Source organism: Taudactylus pleione, unplaced genomic scaffold (genome assembly GCF_031769625.1).
Source record: "Taudactylus pleione unplaced genomic scaffold, aTauple2 ptg000758l, whole genome shotgun sequence".
Lineage (NCBI taxonomy): Eukaryota > Metazoa > Chordata > Amphibia > Anura > Myobatrachidae > Taudactylus > Taudactylus pleione.
The window spans coordinates 2,186,410-2,209,183 of record NW_028285160.1 but is presented as its reverse complement, the minus strand read 5'-3'; the positions used below and the strand labels follow the sequence as shown (position 1 = coordinate 2,209,183).

At 40.1% G+C, this 22,774-nt stretch overlaps 1 protein-coding gene across 1 annotated transcript; it reads left to right on the top strand.

The window, feature by feature from the left end:
* Positions 1-1,347: 1,347 nt before the first annotated feature.
* LOC148476982 (ATP-binding cassette sub-family B member 5-like) lies at positions 1,348-22,211 on the top strand. Its single transcript, XM_088457392.1, has 17 exons — positions 1,348-1,473; positions 1,602-1,805; positions 2,588-2,758; positions 2,898-3,059; positions 3,620-3,769; positions 4,387-4,530; positions 4,863-4,967; positions 7,538-7,615; positions 7,704-7,787; positions 10,513-10,716; positions 12,457-12,557; positions 13,437-13,577; positions 16,069-16,225; positions 16,760-16,957; positions 18,259-18,465; positions 19,747-19,893; positions 21,394-22,211. Exons 1-17 carry the CDS (start codon positions 1,450-1,452, stop codon positions 21,589-21,591), a joined length of 2,475 nt encoding a protein of 824 aa, XP_088313518.1. The 5' UTR covers positions 1,348-1,449; the 3' UTR covers positions 21,592-22,211.
* The last annotated feature ends 563 nt before the right edge of the window (positions 22,212-22,774 follow it).

Below are 22,774 nucleotides of genomic sequence, written 5' to 3'. Positions count from 1 at the left end.
GGTTGCTTTTTTTACCTACCGCAAGCACTGCGAGCACTTCAGTGTAAAAAACAGCCAGGTGCACCTCCACTCCCCCGTTACTACAGGCCTGCCCCTGTTACCACCCACAAATGGCCTTTCCTGTCACTCATTCCACTGGGCTGTCTTTGCTGGGCGAGCGAGCGCTAACCGATCGCTCGGACTAGTTCGCACACACGCACTGTGATGCATACGCATGCGCACATTAGCAAACATCGCCAGCGACGAACCAACTGATGCCATCTGGAGCTCTCATCTTAACACACTGCTACATGCAGGCAGAGGTCTTGACAAAGAAGGGTCAACACTGCAAATATTGACTCTTTGCATAAACTTAATGTAATTGTCAATAAAAGCCTTTGTCACTTATGAAATGCTTGTAATTTTACTTCAGTATACCATAGCAACATCTGACAAAAAGGTCTAAAAACACTGAAGCAGCAAACTTTGTGAAAACCAATACGTGTCATTCTCAAAACTTTTGGCCATGGCTGTACACTCAGCCTCAGACCAACTGAGAATTGATTGAGCAGTCTGATTCTGACTTTCTGTTCCGAGTCCGTGATGAGAGAGATAGTCAGTGAGTCCTCCGCAGCCGTATGCTTTTAGCTTGAGCAGTTGATGGAAGAGGAGCATTACACACTGCAGTGCATAGGACAGCAGGGTGTTCCATAAGATGGCTAGGGGCAATGAGTGTAGCGAAAGGTAAGCAGAGCACCTGAGCAGTATGGTGACCTACATGCCATGCTTACCTCCTACCATTCGCAGCCCCTGCTCCCTCCCGACTATGCGACTTTAGGCACAGTTTGGGAGACTACTTCACAAGCTAGAAGTGTGGAGAGATAGAAACTCTTTAGAGGAGCACTGTGTAAGAGAAATAAATATCTCATTAATTTAACTAAACATACATTTGTCTTGAAATTCTGTTTGGCATAGAGACATCAGCACTGACTTTATTATGTGTCATTATGTGTTATTTTTATTTTGTGTGTTGTGTGGTTTATTACACTGCATGGTGTACAGTACACCTAATAATGTTCTTCTGAAGGCGCAATATATGCCCTGCTAAAAGTTTAGGAGGTGTCTTGAAGACCATCAGTTCTGAGACAGCGCAAAATTCTAATTCTCAATGAATAGAGATATGTGAAATTGGGGGAAGATGTGAACTTTGGGAAAAACATATTTGGGGTTCTGGGTAGGGTTGGGGCACATTAGTAAAATATATTCCAATGTGGAATGCAGCTTTTACTTATATTTTACAAGGAAATGTATTAATTATTATTTGCTGAGATATTTGTGTGTTTCTTTTTATATTCCACTTTACTAAAGGTTTTAAAAGGACTTAACCTGAAGGTTAAATCTGGTCAGACAGTGGCACTGGTTGGACAAAGCGGATGTGGTAAAAGCACCACGGTGCAGCTACTGCAGAGAATGTATGATCCACAGGAGGGCACGGTAAATATGTTTTATCCAGTCATTTTATAGGGAACTTTTATTTTAACATCCATTGACTACAGAAATTCATTTGGCCACCAATTATTATTTGTGGGTCCACTGATCTCCTGCCTGAACTTATTTTTCAGATAATGGTGGATGGCCATGATATACAATCTCTGAATGTCCGATATTTCAGAGAATTGATTGGTGTGGTTAGTCAGGAACCTGTCCTGTTTGCAACAACCATTAAGAACAACATCAAATATGGCAGGTTAGATGTGACCGATGAAGAAATTGTAACTGCAGCTAAAGAAGCCAATGCCTATGATTTCATTATGGCACTGCCCGATGTAAGTATCTGCAGTCTGATATGAGAGGAGCCTTTATAATTTATGTTGACTGACAGGTAATGCATTGGAACTCATTTACAAAGCAGGCTATACAGTATGTGCATCCCAAAATGCTTTGGCTTCCACTGGTGAACTTACTGTATATGTTCTACTCAGGGCCCAGGATGTCACATGCCTACTTCCAGGTCCTTGAATATGGTCCTCAAGCTAAAAGTGCACCCAGGCAAATGTTTAACTTCCTACTACTTTAGAACCACCTCTTTCTTGAAACTTTTTAGTGTGTAGTACTGCTCATTTATGGTTCAAATTAATAACACGAGAACATCGGGAATGCAGGGCTACATTAAGTCTTCAGGGGGCCTGGTGCACTTAAAATTAACTTCAAATCTGCTCCCATTTTCCATTAGTTTGGGGTTCATTGTTTTCCACAGGAGGGTAAGAAAGGTAAGGATCTATTTCAGGGATGCACTTTGGCTGCAGCTAGTGTGCAGCTTCCTCAGATCATGTTAGATTTGCCTGGAGACTGTTTATCCTCAGCCAATATACACAGTTTAAATGACCAATGCTGAAATGACAATGCAGATCATTGTCATTGCAATATTTAAATATCAAATGCTTTGTATAAAGTTGTTTGCTGATCAGAGACATCACGCTCTTAAATCATACACGATGATCCTCTTTGTTTTTTTGTTTTTGTGATTGTTCCTGAGATTTCCAATAATAAATATATATGGAGTGTGTAGTCTTGTCCTATTTACCTTCATTTTCTTATACTTCTTTAGAAATTTGAAACTCTAGTTGGGGAACGAGGGGCACAACTGAGCGGTGGCCAAAAGCAAAGGATAGCGATAGCCAGAGCCTTAGTGCGAAATCCTAAAATACTTCTGCTGGACGAAGCCACCTCTGCTCTGGATACAGAGAGTGAATCTATCGTACAAGCTGCTCTAGATAAGGTAAAAGATACAAACTCTGATTCTGTCATGTGACGGAAATGACAGAGGTCACATGACTCTTTCTGTTCAATAGATGCAGACTTGTTTTGTGTGTTCAGTCGTCATCAGCTTCTATAACAGCAATAATATCCTTTTTTAGGCCAGTAAAGGACGTACCACTATCGTCATTGCTCATCGTCTGAGTACAATTTGGACAGCGGATCTTATTGTTGTGCTACAGAATGGCGCTGTGGCTGAGCAAGGAACACATTCTGACTTAAAGGACAAGAAAGGAATCTATCACTCACTGGCAACAGCTCAGGTACATTTACAACATTGGAAAGGTACAATGTAAAGATTCAATATTTTATTGACTAAGCTAGCCCCATCCTAAGATGACATTAGTTTTTGCTACTTATTGCATTGCTCACTGTTACCATCCCCATAGATGTCTATGAGGATGACTGTAAGCTCCTGTAACTGGGGGAATGTTGGCAAAAGCCCTGATTGATAAATAGGAAACATGTAACAGAGCCTTTTTCTGCCATTTACTACGGCATTTACACCAGATTTGGCTCTTAAATAGATACCAAAATGTGTAAATTAATTTTTCTCACTGTCCTAGACATTGATAGTGCAATAACTGCTAAATAGGTACTTATGTGCCACACATCCTCATTCCGTCATAGGTATTTGGTATAAAAACACGATAGCATGCCACGATTGTTGGTGGCCGATGGTTTTGACGTACAGTATTTGGTCCGTCATGGCATTTTTTAAGCTGCAGTTCCCTTTAATAATTCCAAATGCTCTGCATGTTTTGTGGTGGATACAATGACAGCCATGGACAATAAATGACTCTTGGGATTGATACTCTTCCAGTCTATACAAACTGCAGAGGACAGTGAAACAAAGGATAACGATCTGGGGAAACCATCCTTGATACAGAGATTACACTCCAATATGTCTAATGGAAAATATTCAATGTCTGAATTTGAAGAGGAAGAAGAAATAACAGAGGACTTTGAAAAGGTAACAAATAATGCTCATAGGTGATTAAATCCTATAAATATCCTCACAGTACTGCGGATGGGCCAATTACCATGTGCTGAACTGGCGAGCAGTCTAAGAAGTGAGCCCCTTTTCCATATGTATTATTGTTTCAGTATCTGCAGCCTCAGGAACACCTCATTACAAATATGAATATTTATACGTTTAAGTATGTTTGAAATTTACGTAAATAATAACTATGACTTGTCAAGTACAGTTTGCCCATGTACGAGGCCTAAGCAAAGTCCTATACCTATTTGAAAAATTAATATTCACTGGTCCCTGTTCTGTGTAATCTGGGAGGACAATTAATTTTAAGGAACATGATAGGTTAAGAAAATTACTCTCCCCTATTGGATTTCTCTTCTGGAAAAATGCAAAAAGTTGTTAATGGTTATTTTCATGATAATCTTTATTTGCTTAATGTAAGAAAATGGAAGCAAATGTTTTATTGGTTAGTATGGTTTAGTGCAAATTATGCACCTAAATGTAATTTTGATCATTAGTAATTGTATGTTAGTTGATTTTAGGTATGCTGGGAAAGAAGATAACATATATACAATTATACACACTAATGAATTGTTTTAAACTTTTTATAGGAAAAACTTCCCAAAATATCATTTTTTAGGCTACTGAAGCTAAATCAATCAGAGTGGCCATATATCGTGTTTGGAACTCTTGCAGCAATTATTAATGGAGCAGTCCATCCTGGTTTCAGTATACTATTTGCCAAGATTATAGCTGTAAGTATAAAAAATCCATAAATGCCAATGTCACCCACTTCACTCTAAAGTGTAACGATCTATCTCTTAGACTTGTTTTCTAATTAAATGAAATGCAAAATATTTGGGAATAAAAATTAACCAGTGTATGTATGTTTTTAGTTATTAACCTACACAATATATGCATAATGAATTACATACCAAACACAGAAATGCAAGGTCAAAAGCATGAGAATAGAGGTCGTAGAGTCAGTAGCCTATTAAACACTGGCTGAAAAGCATAATGATTGCAGCTATACAATTTTTAATGTATAAACATACAAATTTTAAAACCTTTGGTTTTTCTCTTATAGATATTTGGCACCAATAATCCTGAGAAAATTCGAAATGAAATAAATATGTATTCCATTATAATAGCTATCATTGGTGTGGTTTCTTTCTTTACATACTTTACACAGGTAAGTTAACTGTTTTAACTGTTTTACCTAAAAGCATTGCGTAAAGTCTATATTTTTATGTGTATTTTATGTACAGGTATATTGGGGGAGTTAAACATAAGAAAATAAGGCACTGCAGGCGAACGGATTTCTGGCTGATCTAATTTACATGGCATCCTTTTCGGCTTTGCCGAGTAGATTTCTCGGGTGCACCATGGGTTTGCGCTAATAAAGAATATTCACTTACACAGACAGCTTGTTTTGTCCTACTCGGGACTCATCAGTGGAGAACTGGGTATTTTGGTCAGCATGTAAAGCACTATAGAGACCGTCTCACTGAAACAATGACAATTGGTCATAAGATATCTAAGCTACTTTCAGGGGCCAATTTGTGGATTTGGGGTACTTACCTTTATGAAATAATAAAACTATACTGTACAATTAATTACCATGTGAACATGTAGACCACAGCTCATTTTCTGGTGGTGGTGAGGATCTCAAGTATCCATTGGGTATTTTGCTAATGTGGGGTACACACAGTGTGTACCCCACATTAGCAAAATGTGGTTTTCCTGAAATAAGAACACACCCAAACTTAGGGAAGGTTTAGGAGTTGAATCGAGTCCCAGTTCCTGCATACTTAGGTATACTCCAGAGTTTTGACTAAAAAATGATAAGAACATTGTAAAGAAAATATTATAAATATCTTCTTTGTATTATTCTAATCATTTGTATAGTCAAAACTCTGGAGTAAAAAGTGTATGGCAGGTGAGGTCTACCTTTACCAGACATCCCTGATCAAAACTCACCAAATTTCCAGCACTATATACTGCTGCACCTTTGTATAATGCCCACATGAACCCTCGTGTTCATATATGTATCTCTAAATCTGGCTCTGATACTAGCCACTGCCTCCCCAGCCATTTACCGCACCGCACGTCACTGGAACCAAGTCCCAGTTCTGGTCTGATCTCAGTTTGGAACTCGGATTTAAAAACTGAACTCGGGTTTTGTATTGCATGTAAACAGGTCCAAATTACATGATTTTAGCTGTTTTTATTGATTTTTTAATCGATTTTTATCGACTTTTAAGAAGTCCAAAACCAAATATAACCCAAAACACTTGAGGGTGGTTTTGCCAAAACTAAAACACGATGATGAATAAGAACCGAAACCAAAACACAGGGGTCTGCGCACATCTCTATTACACACTTTGTCGATGGATTGGCAGGATGGCTGGCCAAAGAATCAATTTGGTTAGTAGGCGGCTGTGCATAAACACTTACTGTTAGGTCTGGCCGCAGGAACCAGTTGTAACATCATTGTCGCTGATTCCTGTGTCCACCATATGGGTCAGACCATCGGTCGCCTGGACACACGAGCAGATATGCACGATACATCACATCTGCCATGCTGCATGGCTGACGCAATATATCTGTGAACGACGTGGATCACAGATATGGGGACGATATATTGATCTTCAGCTGCACGAATGACATATCGTCCAGTGTGTACCCAGCATAAGGGAGGCGTGCTTCAAATCTTCTAAAGAGGACAAGTGAAGAAGTTGCCCATAGCAACCTGTGCAATTGTAGCTATTCTTTTATAGATTGTACTGGATAAATGATAGCTGAAATCTGATTGGTTGCTATGGATAACACATCCCATTAATATAGAGCAGTTCTATAGGCATGTCAAGCAGGAGTATGGACCCTGGGGCCCCTAGTACAGAGGTCCTGGAGAACGCCGAATCCTAACCCTGGGGCCCCCACTACTAATTTCCCACCTGCCATGTGATGTGATACCTGCATGTGCTATTCAGAGAACTGTTGTGACTGTTACCCAGGGTATATGCAGGCTGAGCCCTCTACTACCCACTTTATCAGTGTGACTTACGGTATTATATATGAGAACATTGCCAGGTGGACAGTGAAGCTGATGATGTGCAGTTAGGCTAGGTGTTAGCAGAAATCAATGTATAGAGCAGGTGAATTAGTAGTAAAGCTGTTGCAGCTAGTGCTGGCGCTTGTACCCCACAATGTCTGTGCCCTGGGGACTCCAGAAAACCGTATCCAATCTGAGTTAGTTTAACATATGTAGAGTGTTATGTAAAAGTATTAAACTTTGTTTCTTTCATGGCTGCAAATCATATTAGCTTTTTCCCTATGTACACAAAACATTTCATTTAAAACGTCACTAATATTATGTGCGAAGCCTGGCATGTTTTGCTGTAAATATTATTGTCTCTATATATTGAGGCCAAACCCACAGAGAAGCGGGGACCTGTAAAAGCCTCCACTTTGTACATGTATGTGAGCCAGTAGGACAGATACAGGATGAATTCCTGTAGTGTTAAATAAAACTAAAATGTAGGTTAACGATTTATGTTTTAATGACTATAGAAATTGCAAGCTTTTGGGCGATAATGCATTAAAACCTTCAAATACTCTATGAGTTATATTTATATTATCTTATAAAAATGTACTTTTCTCTTCATTCTGAAGACTAATATGTGATGATTTCCAATACGTTTTTTTCAGAGCTTGTATGTATCTGTATAACATTATATCATCCCCTCCATTACTTGTCAGGGTTTCATGTTTGGCAGATCGGGTGAAGTCCTCACCATGCGGCTGAGACAGATGGCATTCAAAGCCATGCTTCGCCAGGTAATTACTATTCCATGTATACCATTGTCAGCCAGCTGATTACTAATCTCACTATTCTACTCATGTTATCTACTTTTACTTCCCTTAGGAAATATCATGGTTTGATAACAAAAAACATAACACTGGGGCTTTAACAACCAAACTGGCCACAGATGCCTCTCAGATACAGACGGTAAGTGCACTGTGACTGTGGTAGGAGATGTTTCTGTCTGGATGGAGAACACCACAGACACATCCTATGTCCTGATAACCTGCAAGGGTCCAACACCCACTGGCTACTTACCTCTGCAGGCACTTTCCCATCAGCTTTCCTATTCCCCTAGTAAATGCCTATAATGATTTGCCGCCATTGTTACAAGTGAATATTAGTATTCTCACTTACATTTAGGGAGGATTGGGTATATTTACTAAAGTGCGGGTTTACAGAATTAGAGATGTTGCCCATGTCTTCAACTTCTATGTATTTCAACCAACATATAAGCAGCGGTGTAGCTGATGTGATGACGATGGCTAGTAGTTCTTTGGAACAATAAAGCTGACTTAGGACCCGATCCATCAAAAATCTTCGTATCAGACAAATTTCCATATTTGCTAGATGTTTGTTCTTTAACTAAGGTTAAAGTTGCATACACACAGGACGATCTGTACCACCAACGACATGAAAGATCTCTTTCAGTGAGTCATCCTACCACATCTCTGAACATGGAAAGTTGACGATATCGTAGAGATTGGCCTGCATGCACGGACGATCATAGATATCGTTATCGTTCATGTGGGAACGCACATCGTTGGTCGTTACTCCTCGCACCCTCCTGAGTTCGTGCAGAAATGCCGGCGCCGGCGGTTATCGTGCCCTGACAGAGCAACAATTGAATTGCTCTATCGGGCGTCTTAAATAAAAAGCAGCCGGCAAAACATTTGAATCGCCCCCAGAGTGTGCAGTCAGTGTACGCGGTCAGTGTATGCGGCAACTGTGTGCAGTCAGTGTATTCGGAAAGTGTATTAGGTCAGTGTATGCGGCCAGTGTGTGCAGTCAGTGTAAGCGCCAAGTGTGTGCAGTCAGTGTATTCGGCCAGTGTATGCGGCCAGTGTATGCGGCCCAGCATGTTAATCATACTGCGGCTTAGGGGCAGACATGTATTTGTGCAGTACATATCCTGGGCATGTGCAGGTCTCTCACCATCAGCGTTGTACACAAAGCATTGGATTTGCTTACAACTTTGAATCAGTAGAGCAAAAGATTGTCCGCACAGACACTTTTGCTGATTTAAATCGTCCTTCCCCAATATATTAAACATCTTGGTAAATTATAATATTCGAAGGGGAGGTGCACCCAGGAACAATTAGATATACAGGTACAAAAAGAAAAAAGAGAAAGTGTTCCAACAAGGGGCAATCGCAGATTATCAATATCTACAGTCTTCCAGTTGAGATCTCTTAGTCATGGTAACCCAAGAAAAGTATTACAAATAATACTAAAATATAACTTTTAATTCATCCTTTAAAATTAAGACTAGCACAATATGAAGTGCATAATTGTGCAACAAATAATGTGATAAAGTCGTGAAGCAATACTCACATATAATTACAAATATTTTAAAATACTGCATCCACTAACAAATATTCATATTAATCACTGGGTTGAATGTCACTATTGGCCTTTCCATTCATATATACCATATATTTACCATAGGGTGCTTCTGTTATTTAATTGTGTATGTTTCTGTCTGGATGGAGAACACCACAGACACATCCTATGTCCTGATAACCTGCAAGGGTCCAACACCCACTGGCTACTTACCTCTGCAGGCACTTTCCCATCAGATTTCCTATTCCCCTAGTAAATACCTATAATGATTTGCTGCCATTGTTACAAGTGAATATTAATATTCTCACTTACATTTAGGGAGGATTGGGTATATTTACTAAAGTGCGGGTTTACAGAATTAGAGATGTTGCCCATTATGCATAATTGTGCAACATTATTTGTTGCACAATTATGCACTTCATATTGCGCTAGTCTTAATTTTAAAGGATGAATTAAAAGTTATATTTTAGTATTATTTGTAATACTTTTCTTGGGTTACCATGACTTAGAGATCTCATCTGGAAGACTCGAGATATTAATAATCCGCGATTGCCCCTTGTTGGAACACTTTCTCTCTTTTCTTTATGTAACTTTGAATCAGTGCCTATATCGACACCATAATGCCAAAACCAGTATCCCAACACAGTTTTAATCTATTTAAAGCTTTTTAACTAGGTCAGCATTATAACTTTAAACATGCTCATTTAACATTATGTTTAAAGTTATACTGCTGACCCAGTTAAAATGCTTTAACCACACCTGCATACTGTCACTGGCATTGGGGTGTTGATAAACCGGAGTCAGTGTAGACATACTGGCTATCGACCTCCCGTATGTATGTCATTAACTGGGGGCATATTAAAAGAGGAGGGGGCCTGTGTGCGATCTCCATTTGAGGCCCTCTTCTCTCTATCCAGTGGCGGGCAGTGCACTGAGCACAGCACCGCAGCAGTAGACTCTGGACACTAGTCTGTGCCTAGAGTCTACTGCGCATGCGAGACCATGGTGCTGCAGCCATTTTCCTGTCCATTTCCTTACTGTGCATGCGCAAAACATGGGATGGCCCTGGTGGCCATTTTCCAGACAATTTTTACAGCGCTGCTAGCACCAACGTGGGATTCTGGAGAGGTAGGTATTAAAAATATGAGTTCAGGGTGTGCTCCGTGTGCCCCGCACCCCCTGCACCAATTATAGATACACCCCTGCCGTTAACATTTTTTAAAATTGGGTAGTCTTGCTTTAGGATTTTTGTTACACTTTTTTTGTTGCTCTTATGTTAATTTTATCTCTGCACTGTATATCTATTCAGGCAACTGGCTCCAGGCTTGGTTTGGTTGCAGAAAACATTGCCACGATGGGACTGTGCATCATCATTGCTCTTGTTTTTGGATGGGAAATGGCTTTGCTGATTCTCGCTCTGACTCCTGTCCTTGTGGTCACTGGTTTCCTTGAGACCAGAGCACTTGTTGGCTTCGCAAATCGAGATAAAAAACAACTTCAACAGGCTGGGAAGGTATTTTACTCTATTTAGAAACACTGTAAAAATGCTCAAAAAAGTCTAAAAAGTAGACTTAAAAGCTCAAATAAATCTGACCATTTCTTATCAGCTCTACAATGTGACTGGGAGCTCAGATTTCATTGCAATGTCCATACTCAAAAAAGATTAATGTGTATGTGTATATATATATATATATATATATATATATATATATATGATATTGGTCCCCCTTTTGCAGCTGTAGCAGCTTCCACTCTTCTTGGAAAGCTTTCCACAAGATTTTGGAGTGTTTCTGTGGCAATTTGTGCCCATTCATTCTGTGGAGCATTTATGAAGTCAGGCACTGATGTTCATCCCAAAGGTGCTCGATGGGATTGAGACCAGGGCTCTGTGCGAGCCAGTCAAGTTCTTCCACACCGAACTCATCAAACCATGTCTTTATAGTCCTTGCTTTGTGCACTGGGGCACAGTCATGTTGGTATGGAAAAGTTCCTTCCCCAAACTGTTGCCACAAAGTTGGAAGCATAGCATTGTCCAAAATGTCTTGGTATGCTGAAGCATTAAGTTTGCCCTTCACTGGAGATAAGGGTCCTAGCCCAAACCCTGAAAAACAGCCTCATACCATTATCCCTCCTCCACCAAACTTCACAGTTGGCACAGTGCAGTCACACAGGTAACGTTCTCTCAGCATCCACCAAACACAGACTCGCCCATCTGACTGCCCATCAGAGAAGTGTAATTCATCACTCCATAGAACACGTTTCCACTGCTCCACAGTCCAGTGTCTGTGTGCTTTACACCACTCCATCCGATTCTTGGCAATAAACTTGGTGATGTGAGGCTTGCATGCAGCTGCTCGGCCATAGAAACCCATTCCATTAAGCTCCCGCCGCACAGTTTTTGTGCTTACATTAATGCCAGTGGAAGTTTGGAAATCTTTAGCTAAGGAATCAGCAGAGCGTTGGCGACTTTTATGCACCATGCGCCTTAGCAGTCGTTGACCCAGCTCTGTGATTTTATGTGGTCTTCCGCTTCGTGGCTGAGTTGCTGTTGTTCATAAATGCTTCCACTTTCGTATAGCATCACTTACAGTTGACCGTGGAATATCCAGCAGGGATTAAATACATGCACCATCTTATTGCATAGGTGACATCCTATCACAGTACCACACTTGAAGTCACTGAGCTCTTCAGATCTACCCATTTTGTATCACAAACATTTGCAAATGGAGACTGCATGGCTAGGGACTTGATTTTATACACTTGTGGCAACAGGTCTGATTGAAACACCTCAATTCAATGATTAACAGGTGTGGCCAAATACTATTGTCCATATAGTGTGTGTATATGTATATATATATATATATATATATATATATACTGTGAATAAGCCCCTGAGTGTTCATTTTGATCTTGTATGCTAAACTTATGGCATTATTAAAACATTCCTCAATAGCAGTTAGCAACTATCAATTGCACATGAGCGCCGCAGAGGCAGACATTTTTCTGGGCTGAAACAATTTTCATGAATCTTAGGGGGGTATTCATGAAAGCTTGGAGAGAGAGAAAATTGTTAGAGATAAAGTACTAACCAATCAGCTCCTAACTGTCACTTTACAGGCTGTGTTTGAAAAATGACACTTTATCTCTCTCCAAGCTTTCATGGATACCCCTCTTAGTCCCTAAAGTGCCTCATTGATGTCACCGATGTATATTGTAGATTGTAATAAGTCTTCTTTTCTCAACAAATGAATAGATTGCAACTGAAGCAGTGGATAACATTCGAACGGTTGTATCATTAACTAGAGAGGGAACCTTTGAAGAAATGTACTCCCAGAGCTTACAGAACCCCTACAGGTCAGAAATAATATTTATATTTCATAATTAATTACATTTGAATAAAATTTATCTTGAATATTATGAGAATTACTACGCAATACAACTTCTCACTTGAAGTTTTAAAGTTGGATATAAAATAGGAAATTCAACCACTGTCTACTTGACTTAGAATGGAAGGAAGCCTATATATGGGCAATTCATGTAACATGCAGGGATTCCTGTGTATTGGGGGGTTGAGACAGTGATATCTAATTAATATTATATAATGATAATAATAATAATAATAATAATAATAATAATAATGCTTTGCTGATTGGGTTCTCACTTGAGTCCCAAAAATACCTGGGATTAAAATCATTAAATCCCATGTATGCACTGTGGACGGGGTTGAGGGCAGTGAGATAATACTTACCTTCTCAGTTCTGGTCGCATAATCCAGTCTTCTCAGGGTCTCCTAGCTCCCTGTAGAATAGATAGGGTCCCATGATGCAGATGATCTCACTGAGAAGCTAGAAGTGCAATGCGGGATGACATACCAGCCAATCAGTGACTGAGAGAAGCCGCATCACAAGATTTTCGAAACTCAGGAGGACAAGAATGGGCCGGGATTGGTTTCCCTAGACCTCACCATCTATCACATGTTTATGTACAGTATGTCTGTCATGTAGTTATTGAAGGTACTATGTCATATGTTGTCATTTTGTACAATTAAAGGATGTCCCTTCTTAGGGAAAATTAGCAATTGTCAATCTATATGTACAATGAAGTTTATATCACACATACTGTATATAAGTATAATAGTAACAAATATAAATCCATTATGTGTAATTTGGAATTCACCCTTTTGTTCCCTTATTAGTGATTGTTATAGTGTCTTTGTAAATTGATATATTTTAGGAATTCTCAGCGCAAGGCTCAGATATACGGCATCTGTTTTGCATTCAGCCAGTCATTCATACATTTTACCTACGCCGCATGTTACCGATTTGGGGCTTTAATGATTGAAATTGGGAGAATGAACTCAGAGGAAGTATTTCTGTAAGTATTGGTGTTTTATACACCTCTGTCATTAGCCAGGTTGTGTGGTCCTTACAGCTGTTATAAAAAAGATGACACCAGTAGCATTGAGTGAGCTGTCACAAATGTAAGGTCAGCAGGATTGAAGTGAGTGACATCATTCAGTTTGCATTACTCAGTTGGAATGTCTTATATTGGGCAGATGACGCAGTGCTGGGTGTTGGGTGTAGAATAAAGATGCATATTCTCACACCCTGAAAATGGGGAGTCTGTAGAAAAGTTATGTGCAAAGTATACCGCACTATAGAGAAAAAGTACATTTAGAAATAAGGGGTTATATTTCCATCCTTTATTAAACCACACAGCCGTGCACACAATATCGTGTGATTGGCCGCGCAGTACGGCCAATTACATGATATCGCATGCGACCCGCAGGAGCGAGCAGTTGGGCGTACACACGATATGCCCAATATGTCATTATGATTTGCCCAAAATCTGGCAAATCTGGCTGATATCGTGTAAGTGTGTACCCAGAGGAGTAGTGTGGATCCATGGCACCTGGAGAAAGTGCACGTCGTAGCGCCCCCCTCCCTGTAGTGAATTGTGCCAGTGGGGTATGGCCAGCCGGCGGGGGAATATTAAAGGGAACAGAAAACAGCAAACAGTGGTAGTATCGCGCTGGGCATTGAGGTCCCATTGGGGGAACAGAATTCTTCGGTGATGCATCTGACATTAAGGGATAGCTGCTTTGGCACTGCTTTATTTATTTATAGCACCTAGGATCTGACTTTTATCTCATCATTGTTATTAGTCAATAGAGGATATTGTAGTATGTATTCTGATCATTTTACTTAATTTGACAGAATACATGTGCTAGAGTGAGATTACACAGGGTGCACAGCTTATTACTGCAATCACTGCCCCGAACAGCTTTCACTGGAGTGGGAACACCTATGGGAAGCTCCCTTCTCAGCTATGCTCCTACTTAGCAAATATACATTGCACCTATATTAATGTGAGTACTACTAACAGGATGTAGTTATGAGAGGCCGCCGGTCTCAATACCAACATCCGAATCCCGACAAGGGAGTTAAGATAGATGCCGGAACGCCGAAGGATGCCATATCAAACGACGTAAGTCCGGGGCACCCTTAGCGTTATCCGCGAGGTGGAGGGTTAGGTTTAAAGACCGCAGCTGGTTTAAGTTTTTTTTGGGGGGAGGTTAGTGTTAAGCACTAGGGTTAGCGTTAGGCACCCCCGGAGGAGGATAGGGATAGGCACCCCCCCGGGAGGGTTAGGTTTATGGTGCGTTAAGGGGGGGTTAGGGTTAGGCTCCACTAACGGAGAGTTGGGGGGGGGAGAGGGGTTAGAGGGTTTATAGGCTACTTACCTGCCCTGTCGGGATCTTCTCCCTTCGGACTGACGGCGTAGGGATATGATCCAGCGGCTATTTGGCCGCCGGTACTTCATACCCATTTTCTAGTAATAATGTCATGTCCTGTCTACCACTATTATTATTATTTCAGATCTCCTGTTATTTTTTTTAAAAGACCTTTCCAATAACACTTTGTGGTTATGCCTGGGAACACCTCTTTACTTTATATAGCAAATTAGTTTTTTTTTTCTTTATCTCATACCTTATAAATGAAGTTTTCATATAGTTTAGGACCTCAGATGTGTCACTTCTAAGTCCATTGAAGCACAGTGAATGAATGAGGAGAGCAGGAGGGAGGGGATTAAAGAGGAGAGGAAAGTGCCGTCAGAGAGGGAAGGTGACAGAAGCCAATAAGAAAGCAGAGGGGAGGGGCAAAGAGCCGATCAGGGAGGGGTGAAGACAAAAGCCAATAATAAAGGAAAGGAGAGGGGTAGTGACAGAAGCCAATAAGAAAGGAGAGGGGAGGGGCAAAGATCTGATCACAGATGCGGGAATCAAATAAGTAAATGTAATCAATCTGACAGTAAAGAGGAGGTGACAGAAGATGATTACAGAGGGGAGGCAACCTAGGAAATTTGAGGGAGCATGAAATGTAGAAACGCATCTCAGATAAGTAACTTATGTAGGATATAAAGCAAACAAACTAACAGACTGCTATCATACTGTGCAATGCCCAATGAATTCTGGTTCTGTGGATGGCGACCCCTGTCCATTCTGGCATCCGGAGCTCATGCTCCATTGGAACCACCCTCGCTACACCCCTGTGTAAACCCACCTTAACAGTACCTAGTGCATGCTATCACAAGGGCATGAGTTCCATAGCAAAGATGGCATGGTGAGACACTGCTTGTGCCCATTGCTACAGAGATGAGTTTATGCTAATTAAACACTTTGAGAAATAATTTCTTGGACTAGAAATTAGCGTTATCATTATAGAGATTACAAGGAAGAATGTGTTACCACTGCAGGGTGCATTGGTGCTAGAATGATTTAGAGAGCAAGGAAGGTTGTAGATTATAGATACAGTATCTTGTGTTATTGGTGTCTCTTTTCAGCATTTTATATATTGCATTACAGGGTGTTTTCCTTACTGACATACGGAGCTATAACTGTAGGACAGACTTTATCCTTTGCTCCTGATTACGCTAAAGCCAAGTCTGCAGCTTCCCATCTCTTCCAGTTGTTCCAAAGTGAACCAACTATTGACAGCTACAGCCTGCAGGGACAGACCCCGGTAAGTGACACCACCAATGTGTCCAAACCTATGGGATTACCGTATGGTATGGCAATTGTACTGTTGCTGAACGTAAGGCCCTGGATCGGGTAGTTAGGACTGCAGGTAGGGTAATTGGTGTGGAATTGCCATGTACTCAGGAAATTAATGAAAAACTATTGTTTAAGAAAGTGAAGGGTGTTTTGGAAAATTCGACTCACCCCCAACTATGAGTTGGTTGAGGAGTTAACGTCTAAAAGACACTTTAGAGCTGTATTCTCCCATACAAAAATATTGTACAATAGTTTTTTTTCCCATGGGTGTGCACATGTTAAATTGTCAAAATGTTTTAACTTGAATTTTCTTTTAGGATGTTGTAATACTGCTTGTTCTATTATATGGTGTGTGTTTTTATATGAGCATTTCATTGACATTCCATGGAGGTTGTTAATGACAATAAATTATTATTATTAGTTATTAATACCATGGCTCTATGTATGTGACTGCACAGAATCCTCTTGCGGTTTAATGTGAATGTTTTTGTTTTACAACTAGGAAAAGTTTCAAGGAAATTTGGAACTGCGCCAAGTTTCTTTCAATTATCCATCTCGCCCGGATGTGCCAGTGCTACAAGAGTTATCTATCAGGATTTCCAGTGGGCAAACAGTGGCATTTGTGGGCAGCAGTGGCTGTGGGAAAAGCACCTCTGTCCAGCTGCTGCAGAGGTTCTATGACCCGCACCAGGGAGCAGTGGTAAGATCTGTGACTTACTTTATATTGTCTGAAACACACCTGCTGAATATTCACTATGCAGTATCCAGAGCAAATAAAAGCATCCCAACATCATCTCTAGACTAAAATATATACATCATATGCATGAATAATTCTGTCTAACATGCTCCAATACCTGCAAATAGAAAGTATGGTGGTCGCTCACATCAGCTTAATGATATTGCTCAGGTGCTTGTAAAGGGCGGGGTTTATACTGAACCACAGAAAAAAGAAGATTCCCTCCAGCACACTGCAGCAATATTAGCAAAAATACTTGAATCCTACATGATAATAGAAATTCAGAGTTATTAGTTGCATAATTTGCAAATATAAGTTTAAGCGCCGGGCCAGCGTCAAGGCTCCTCTATACCGGCGTCCCTAACATTAAGGTGTTCACGTCCGAGGCGCAGAGCAGCCCAAAAGAACCCAGCTATAGGACCACTCCTAAGGCATCACACGAAAAATGGAAGAAAGGCGATAGTGAAGTGTAAAGTATAGATGTGTCAAGATAATCAATAAGTGTTAATATAATAAGAAAGAATTAAAATGACATAAATAATAAACAAACAAATGGAAAGGTGATGAAAAAATATCTATGTGAATTAAGTGGTGATGCCCTGAAAAAGGTCCAGTCAGATCCAATCCGGGGGCCCCACACCCAAACGTTCACCCCAAAATAATTATTGCTACAAAATAGCAGCACCCACTCTGGGTCATATAATTACAGTTAATGTACTGCATGATAACAGCACATGTATAAGCTGAGAGCTGACTCACCTAGGAGGTACCCCAGAAACCTCCAAATGGCACATTCAGATCATCTTGTTTTATGTTAGAACATCTCTTTTCAAGGCTTAGTACATAGACCTTTAAATCCCTATGCAAAGGCCTCATACAGGATGTAGAACTTTTATATGTAGAGGAGGATAGCAGGTCTATCATTGGGGTGCAGGCAAGGACCATCTCATACACAACCTTTATTGGTACACATTAAAGCACATTCAGATCATCTTTTTTTATGTTAGAGCATGTAACTAAAGGCGCGTATCCACATTCCGATATTAATGGACGACTGAACGATAACGACATTTACTGCAGATGGGGTACCCTAGCCCAACTCACCATTTGCGTAATTTGGACATAAATACCTTTCCAGCTATTCACCATTGCCACATGGAGCCTGCATGAAAGTATTGCCATATTTCTAAAAGAGGAGAATGTTTATATAATATATATATCTCACAGTCCGACAGGCACTGAATGTTTCACCTTTGTCTTTCCAGTTGTTCGATAGCATTGACGCTAAATGCTTAAACGTACAGTGGCTGCGATCTCAGGTGGGAATCGTCTCGCAGGAGCCGGTGCTGTTTGACTGCAGCATCGCTGAGAATATCGCCTATGGAGACAACTCCCGGGAGGTGTCAATGGAGGAAATACAGCAGGCAGCAATATCAGCCAATATTCATTCCTTCATAGAAAGCCTGCCGGAGGTAAGTACTAATGGTACATACTAGAGATGTGAGGTTCGGTTTTACTCGGATACAATCGGATCTCATAAACGTCATCATAATGGATATCTGGCTGTCACGTGTTTTGGATAGCCAATAAGAGAAATCCGAACTAACCCAAACTTGCGATAATTTGGCGATAAGAACCGAATAAAACCAAACCCGCACATCTCTAGTACATACCAGTAAAATATTCTGAGTTGTTCTGTGGAATATTCACCTGTTTATACATTTGCACACGTTTCTATGGCAACATTTGCCTTTGATATCTGACCAGAATAAATTACGTGAAACGTGGAATATATAAATCCAGCGCAGAGTGGCATTCCCCACATAGGCAAAGCAAAGCTGGAATACTGTAATGTGCATCTCTGCCAAATGCATTCATGCAAAATGTGCTTTGTGCGTTGCTTTAGCCCCACATGCATGAGAAATGGAGATGGGCGTAGAAATGTATTCTGGTGAATAGTTTTACGTATGTTGAGCCAGGAGCTTTGAATTTTATTTTGTGTCTTCTCTCACACTATACCCAGGTGTACGCACAAGTGTGTACCTCCGAGACTTACCCAGGTGTACGCACAAGTGTGTACCTCCGAGACTTACCCAGGTGTACGCACATGTGTGTACCTCCGAGACTGCACACTTTATTCTGGTGTTATAAACATAGAGCTGCTTCGGGAACACTATTGATGCTACACACAATTTTTACTTTTTGATAACCATCGCTTTCATTCTACAAATTAGACTCTCGAATCAACCGAAATGAATAAATTGTTTTGCTCAATTGTAGCAATGTGATAAAACAAGGCACAGCAATGCTGCAATACTCCTAAAGGGAAAAAGAAATTCAAATAGGCAAGACGGAATATAAGCAAAATTCAGATACCTTTTCTCTAATTATTGTTATAACTTTATACCATTGGTTATCAAGCTGTGCTACATAGTGGTCTAGACTTGGCTTGTCTGACTATCTATCCATGTGCTAGTTTGGTTACACACTTTCATTGTTAATTAAGGGCAGAGCTGAGAGCCGTGAAGCAAAGCACAAACTTCCTTGCAGGGTTCCCTGGTGAATACCACTTGTGCCATTATACTCTGTGTCTCTCGACTCCCACTGCAAAGCTTGGTTTTCAGCAGAACATCCCCTACCTCCAATCTCCTGTACATAACAGAGCCTAGGACAAGCCCTCTATGTGTCCTGACTATCGTACCTTTATTGTCTCACTAAAATAAAGCTTCTGATGTATGTTATTAATTATCCAGAAATATAACACTCCGGTGGGTGGGAAAGGAACTCAGCTATCCGGAGGCCAGAAGCAGAGGATTGCCATTGCCCGGGCTCTTATCCGTGCTCCAAAACTGTTACTGCTGGATGAAGCCACCTCAGCACTAGACAATGAAAGTGAAAAGGTGAGACTGGAACATCATAATTAGGGGGAGATCTATCAAACCTTTTAAAGAAGGAAAGTGGAGGTGTTGCCTATGGCCACCAATCAGATCCTAATGATCATTTTATAGAATATAATAGATAAATGATAGTTTGAATCTGATGGGTTGCTAACAGTAACAGCTCTACTTGTCCTTTAAAATCTTTCCTTCAGAATATTAGTTATATTGTTATCTTATTACATGCGATGTATGAGCGCTCTAGGTGCTCTTGACTCATGTGGGTAAATTTCTGTAAATAGTTGTCCCCAAAAAATGTGGCTTTACCCTCAGTAACCAGAATTTCCTTTCCCTTAAATGGACATGGCTTCTTGCAGAGATATGCGGAGACCCCCATGTTTAGGTTTTGGTTCTAAATCATTGTCATGTTATGGTTCAGTTTCGGTTTTGGATTTCTTAATTTAAATAAATAAATGAATTAAAAACAGCTACAATCATGTACCTTGAACCTATTTTGATCCTATAGTACAGTGGTTCTCAAACTCAGTCCTCAGGACCCCCAACAGTTCTTGTTTTCCAGGTCACTGAGCAGGTGAAACAGGTGTGTTTGGTTTTCAGTAAAAATGAACCACTCATCTCTATCTGAAAGCCAACTCAGTAAATAATGTTGGATGTCTTTTCCTTCTAATACTGTTAAATCCAATGTATTAGGAATCTGAACTATAGAAAAATATGGAAGATAAAGATTTCCTGTGGTAAATTTTAGGAAAACCCGCACATGTAAGAGCCCGACTGTAGATGGATTATTGGAAGCAATAAATACAATCAACATATAGCTTCATCATTCAGTTCACGTAAATTTTTGCTATTTTGAGCATATATTTAGAAAGTTCCAATGCAGTAACAGAATTTTTCCGATATTTTACTTTTATATTAGGGATGTGCAGGCTCGGATAGGTTCGAGTTTGCACACTGAGTTCGGATTTTTCCCTCCAAAAAAACGGAACTCAGAAAGAGGCAAAACGTCATCTTGCATGGACAAACATCATCATTCCTGGACAAAAGTCCAGGAATGATGATGTTTGTCCATGCAAGATGACGTTTTGCCTCTTTCTGAGTTCAGTTTTTTTGGAGGGAAAAATCCGAACTCAGCGTGCAAACTCGAACCTATCCGAGCCTGCACATCCCTAATTTAAATACAATTGCCTCATTGGGAGAAAGAGGGCCGGAAATCTTCTGGCTACATATATAAAAACCTACTTTACACTCAGAGCTTCTTCACTTGTATCTCTAGGCTTCTTTTGTATGAACACAGACAAAGGGGTCTTGTCCTAGGAGAGGATGGAGATAAAATACCAACCGATCAGCTCCTAACTGTCACTTTACAGGCTGTGTTTGAAAAACGACTGTTAAAAGCTGACTGGTTGGTACTTTATCTCCATTCACTTTATATCTCTCCAAGGATTAGTATATAGACCCCATAATCTACTTTGCTCATTACAATATCATTTGTGCCCTATCTAGGTTGTACAACAAGCTCTAGATCAAGCCAGGAAAGGAAGGACTTGCATTATGATCGCACACAGACTGTCCACAGTTCAGAATGCGGATCTTATTGTCGTCATGAAGAATGGGAGGATAATAGAACACGGAACTCATCAGCAGCTTCTAGCCAAGCAAGGGGCGTATTATGATCTTGTAAATGCACAGACTATAACGTAATTCTAAAAGAAAAATGTCAGGTTAAAAGTCCACTGGATGCTCTTTAGTAGAGAGTGCTGTATTGGCCTTGAGAAGAGAGAGCGTTGCTGTGTAAAGCAATGCAATGAATAGAACTGATGACAGGTATGTGTACAAACACCAGGTGTGAAGATAAGGTACATCAGGGGTAACGATAAGGCACTACATAGTGCTACAGAGTACGAGTTGTGTCTGATGTCTCCAATGTGAGTATTGAGCCCCGTATGATACTCAACACTGACACGTTCCTCCTGACCACCTTGTTGAATGTCGTCAATCTGAAGCATTTTATTTGTAACTAGCTTACAAATCAAATAATTAACAATCTAAAAATAATAATCGCTGATGGAGTCATATCCTAATCTGTAAAGAATTAATGGCTGAAGCCAGTGCTAATTACACTCCAGGATATAAGAAAATATTTAATTGCACACTTAATGATTTATGCTGTAACCTCTGATTTCTAACATTAAGTTGTTGGCTATTACTGGTGCATAACGTACCCCACGGTCCTGCAACCTGTATATGTCATGCTGCTGAATTATTCAAAGTAGTAGGATATTTGTTTTTTGAAAATTAGATATTTAAATTGCAATGATTATAAAAAGAGATACAATAAAATGTGTAATATGCATAAATAATAATTATACGTAAATGCTGTTCTATATATTAAATGCAGCTAATGAAGGTATATAGTTTTAAAGATATCAGTAAAACTCTTGTGATTTCGTTTTTTAGGTTATATCAGGATATTAGGTCAGTATTTAGACTTGCTATAATCGTTTCTCAGATTTTACATTCTTATTGTAAACAGAAAAAAATGTCATTTAAAATAATATTTAAAAGTAATAAAGATTATAATGATCACTTGCTGAATATGTTATTTTAAAACACCATTTTAAAGTACAGTTTTAATCAGTTATCACATTATCACCTGTGAGTAAACTTCTTGTAAAATTCCAAATGTTGATAAATTGTCTCACATAGTTCTATATATGATACCACCTCAACTTGATAGACAATGGCTGGTAGTCGGGATGCAGTTAAGATGCCAGCGGTCGAAATCCTGGCGCCAAAATCCGGACCCGCGTTCAGAATACCAACATCACTTGAGATGCCGATGCCGGAATTCCCAGTCAGTGCCTCATAAAACCTGCTGCTGCCT

Bases quoted from the DNA above. Each gene is read 5' to 3' on its own strand.
- LOC148476982 (XM_088457392.1), top strand. From the start codon at position 1,450: ATGTATGATCCACAGGAGGGCACG. The intron at 13,578-16,068 runs GTAAGTATTGGT...ATTGCATTACAG, and splicing joins AACTCAGAGGAAGTATTTCT to GGTGTTTTCCTTACTGACAT. The intron at 19,894-21,393 runs GTGAGACTGGAA...TGCCCTATCTAG, and splicing joins TAGACAATGAAAGTGAAAAG to GTTGTACAACAAGCTCTAGA.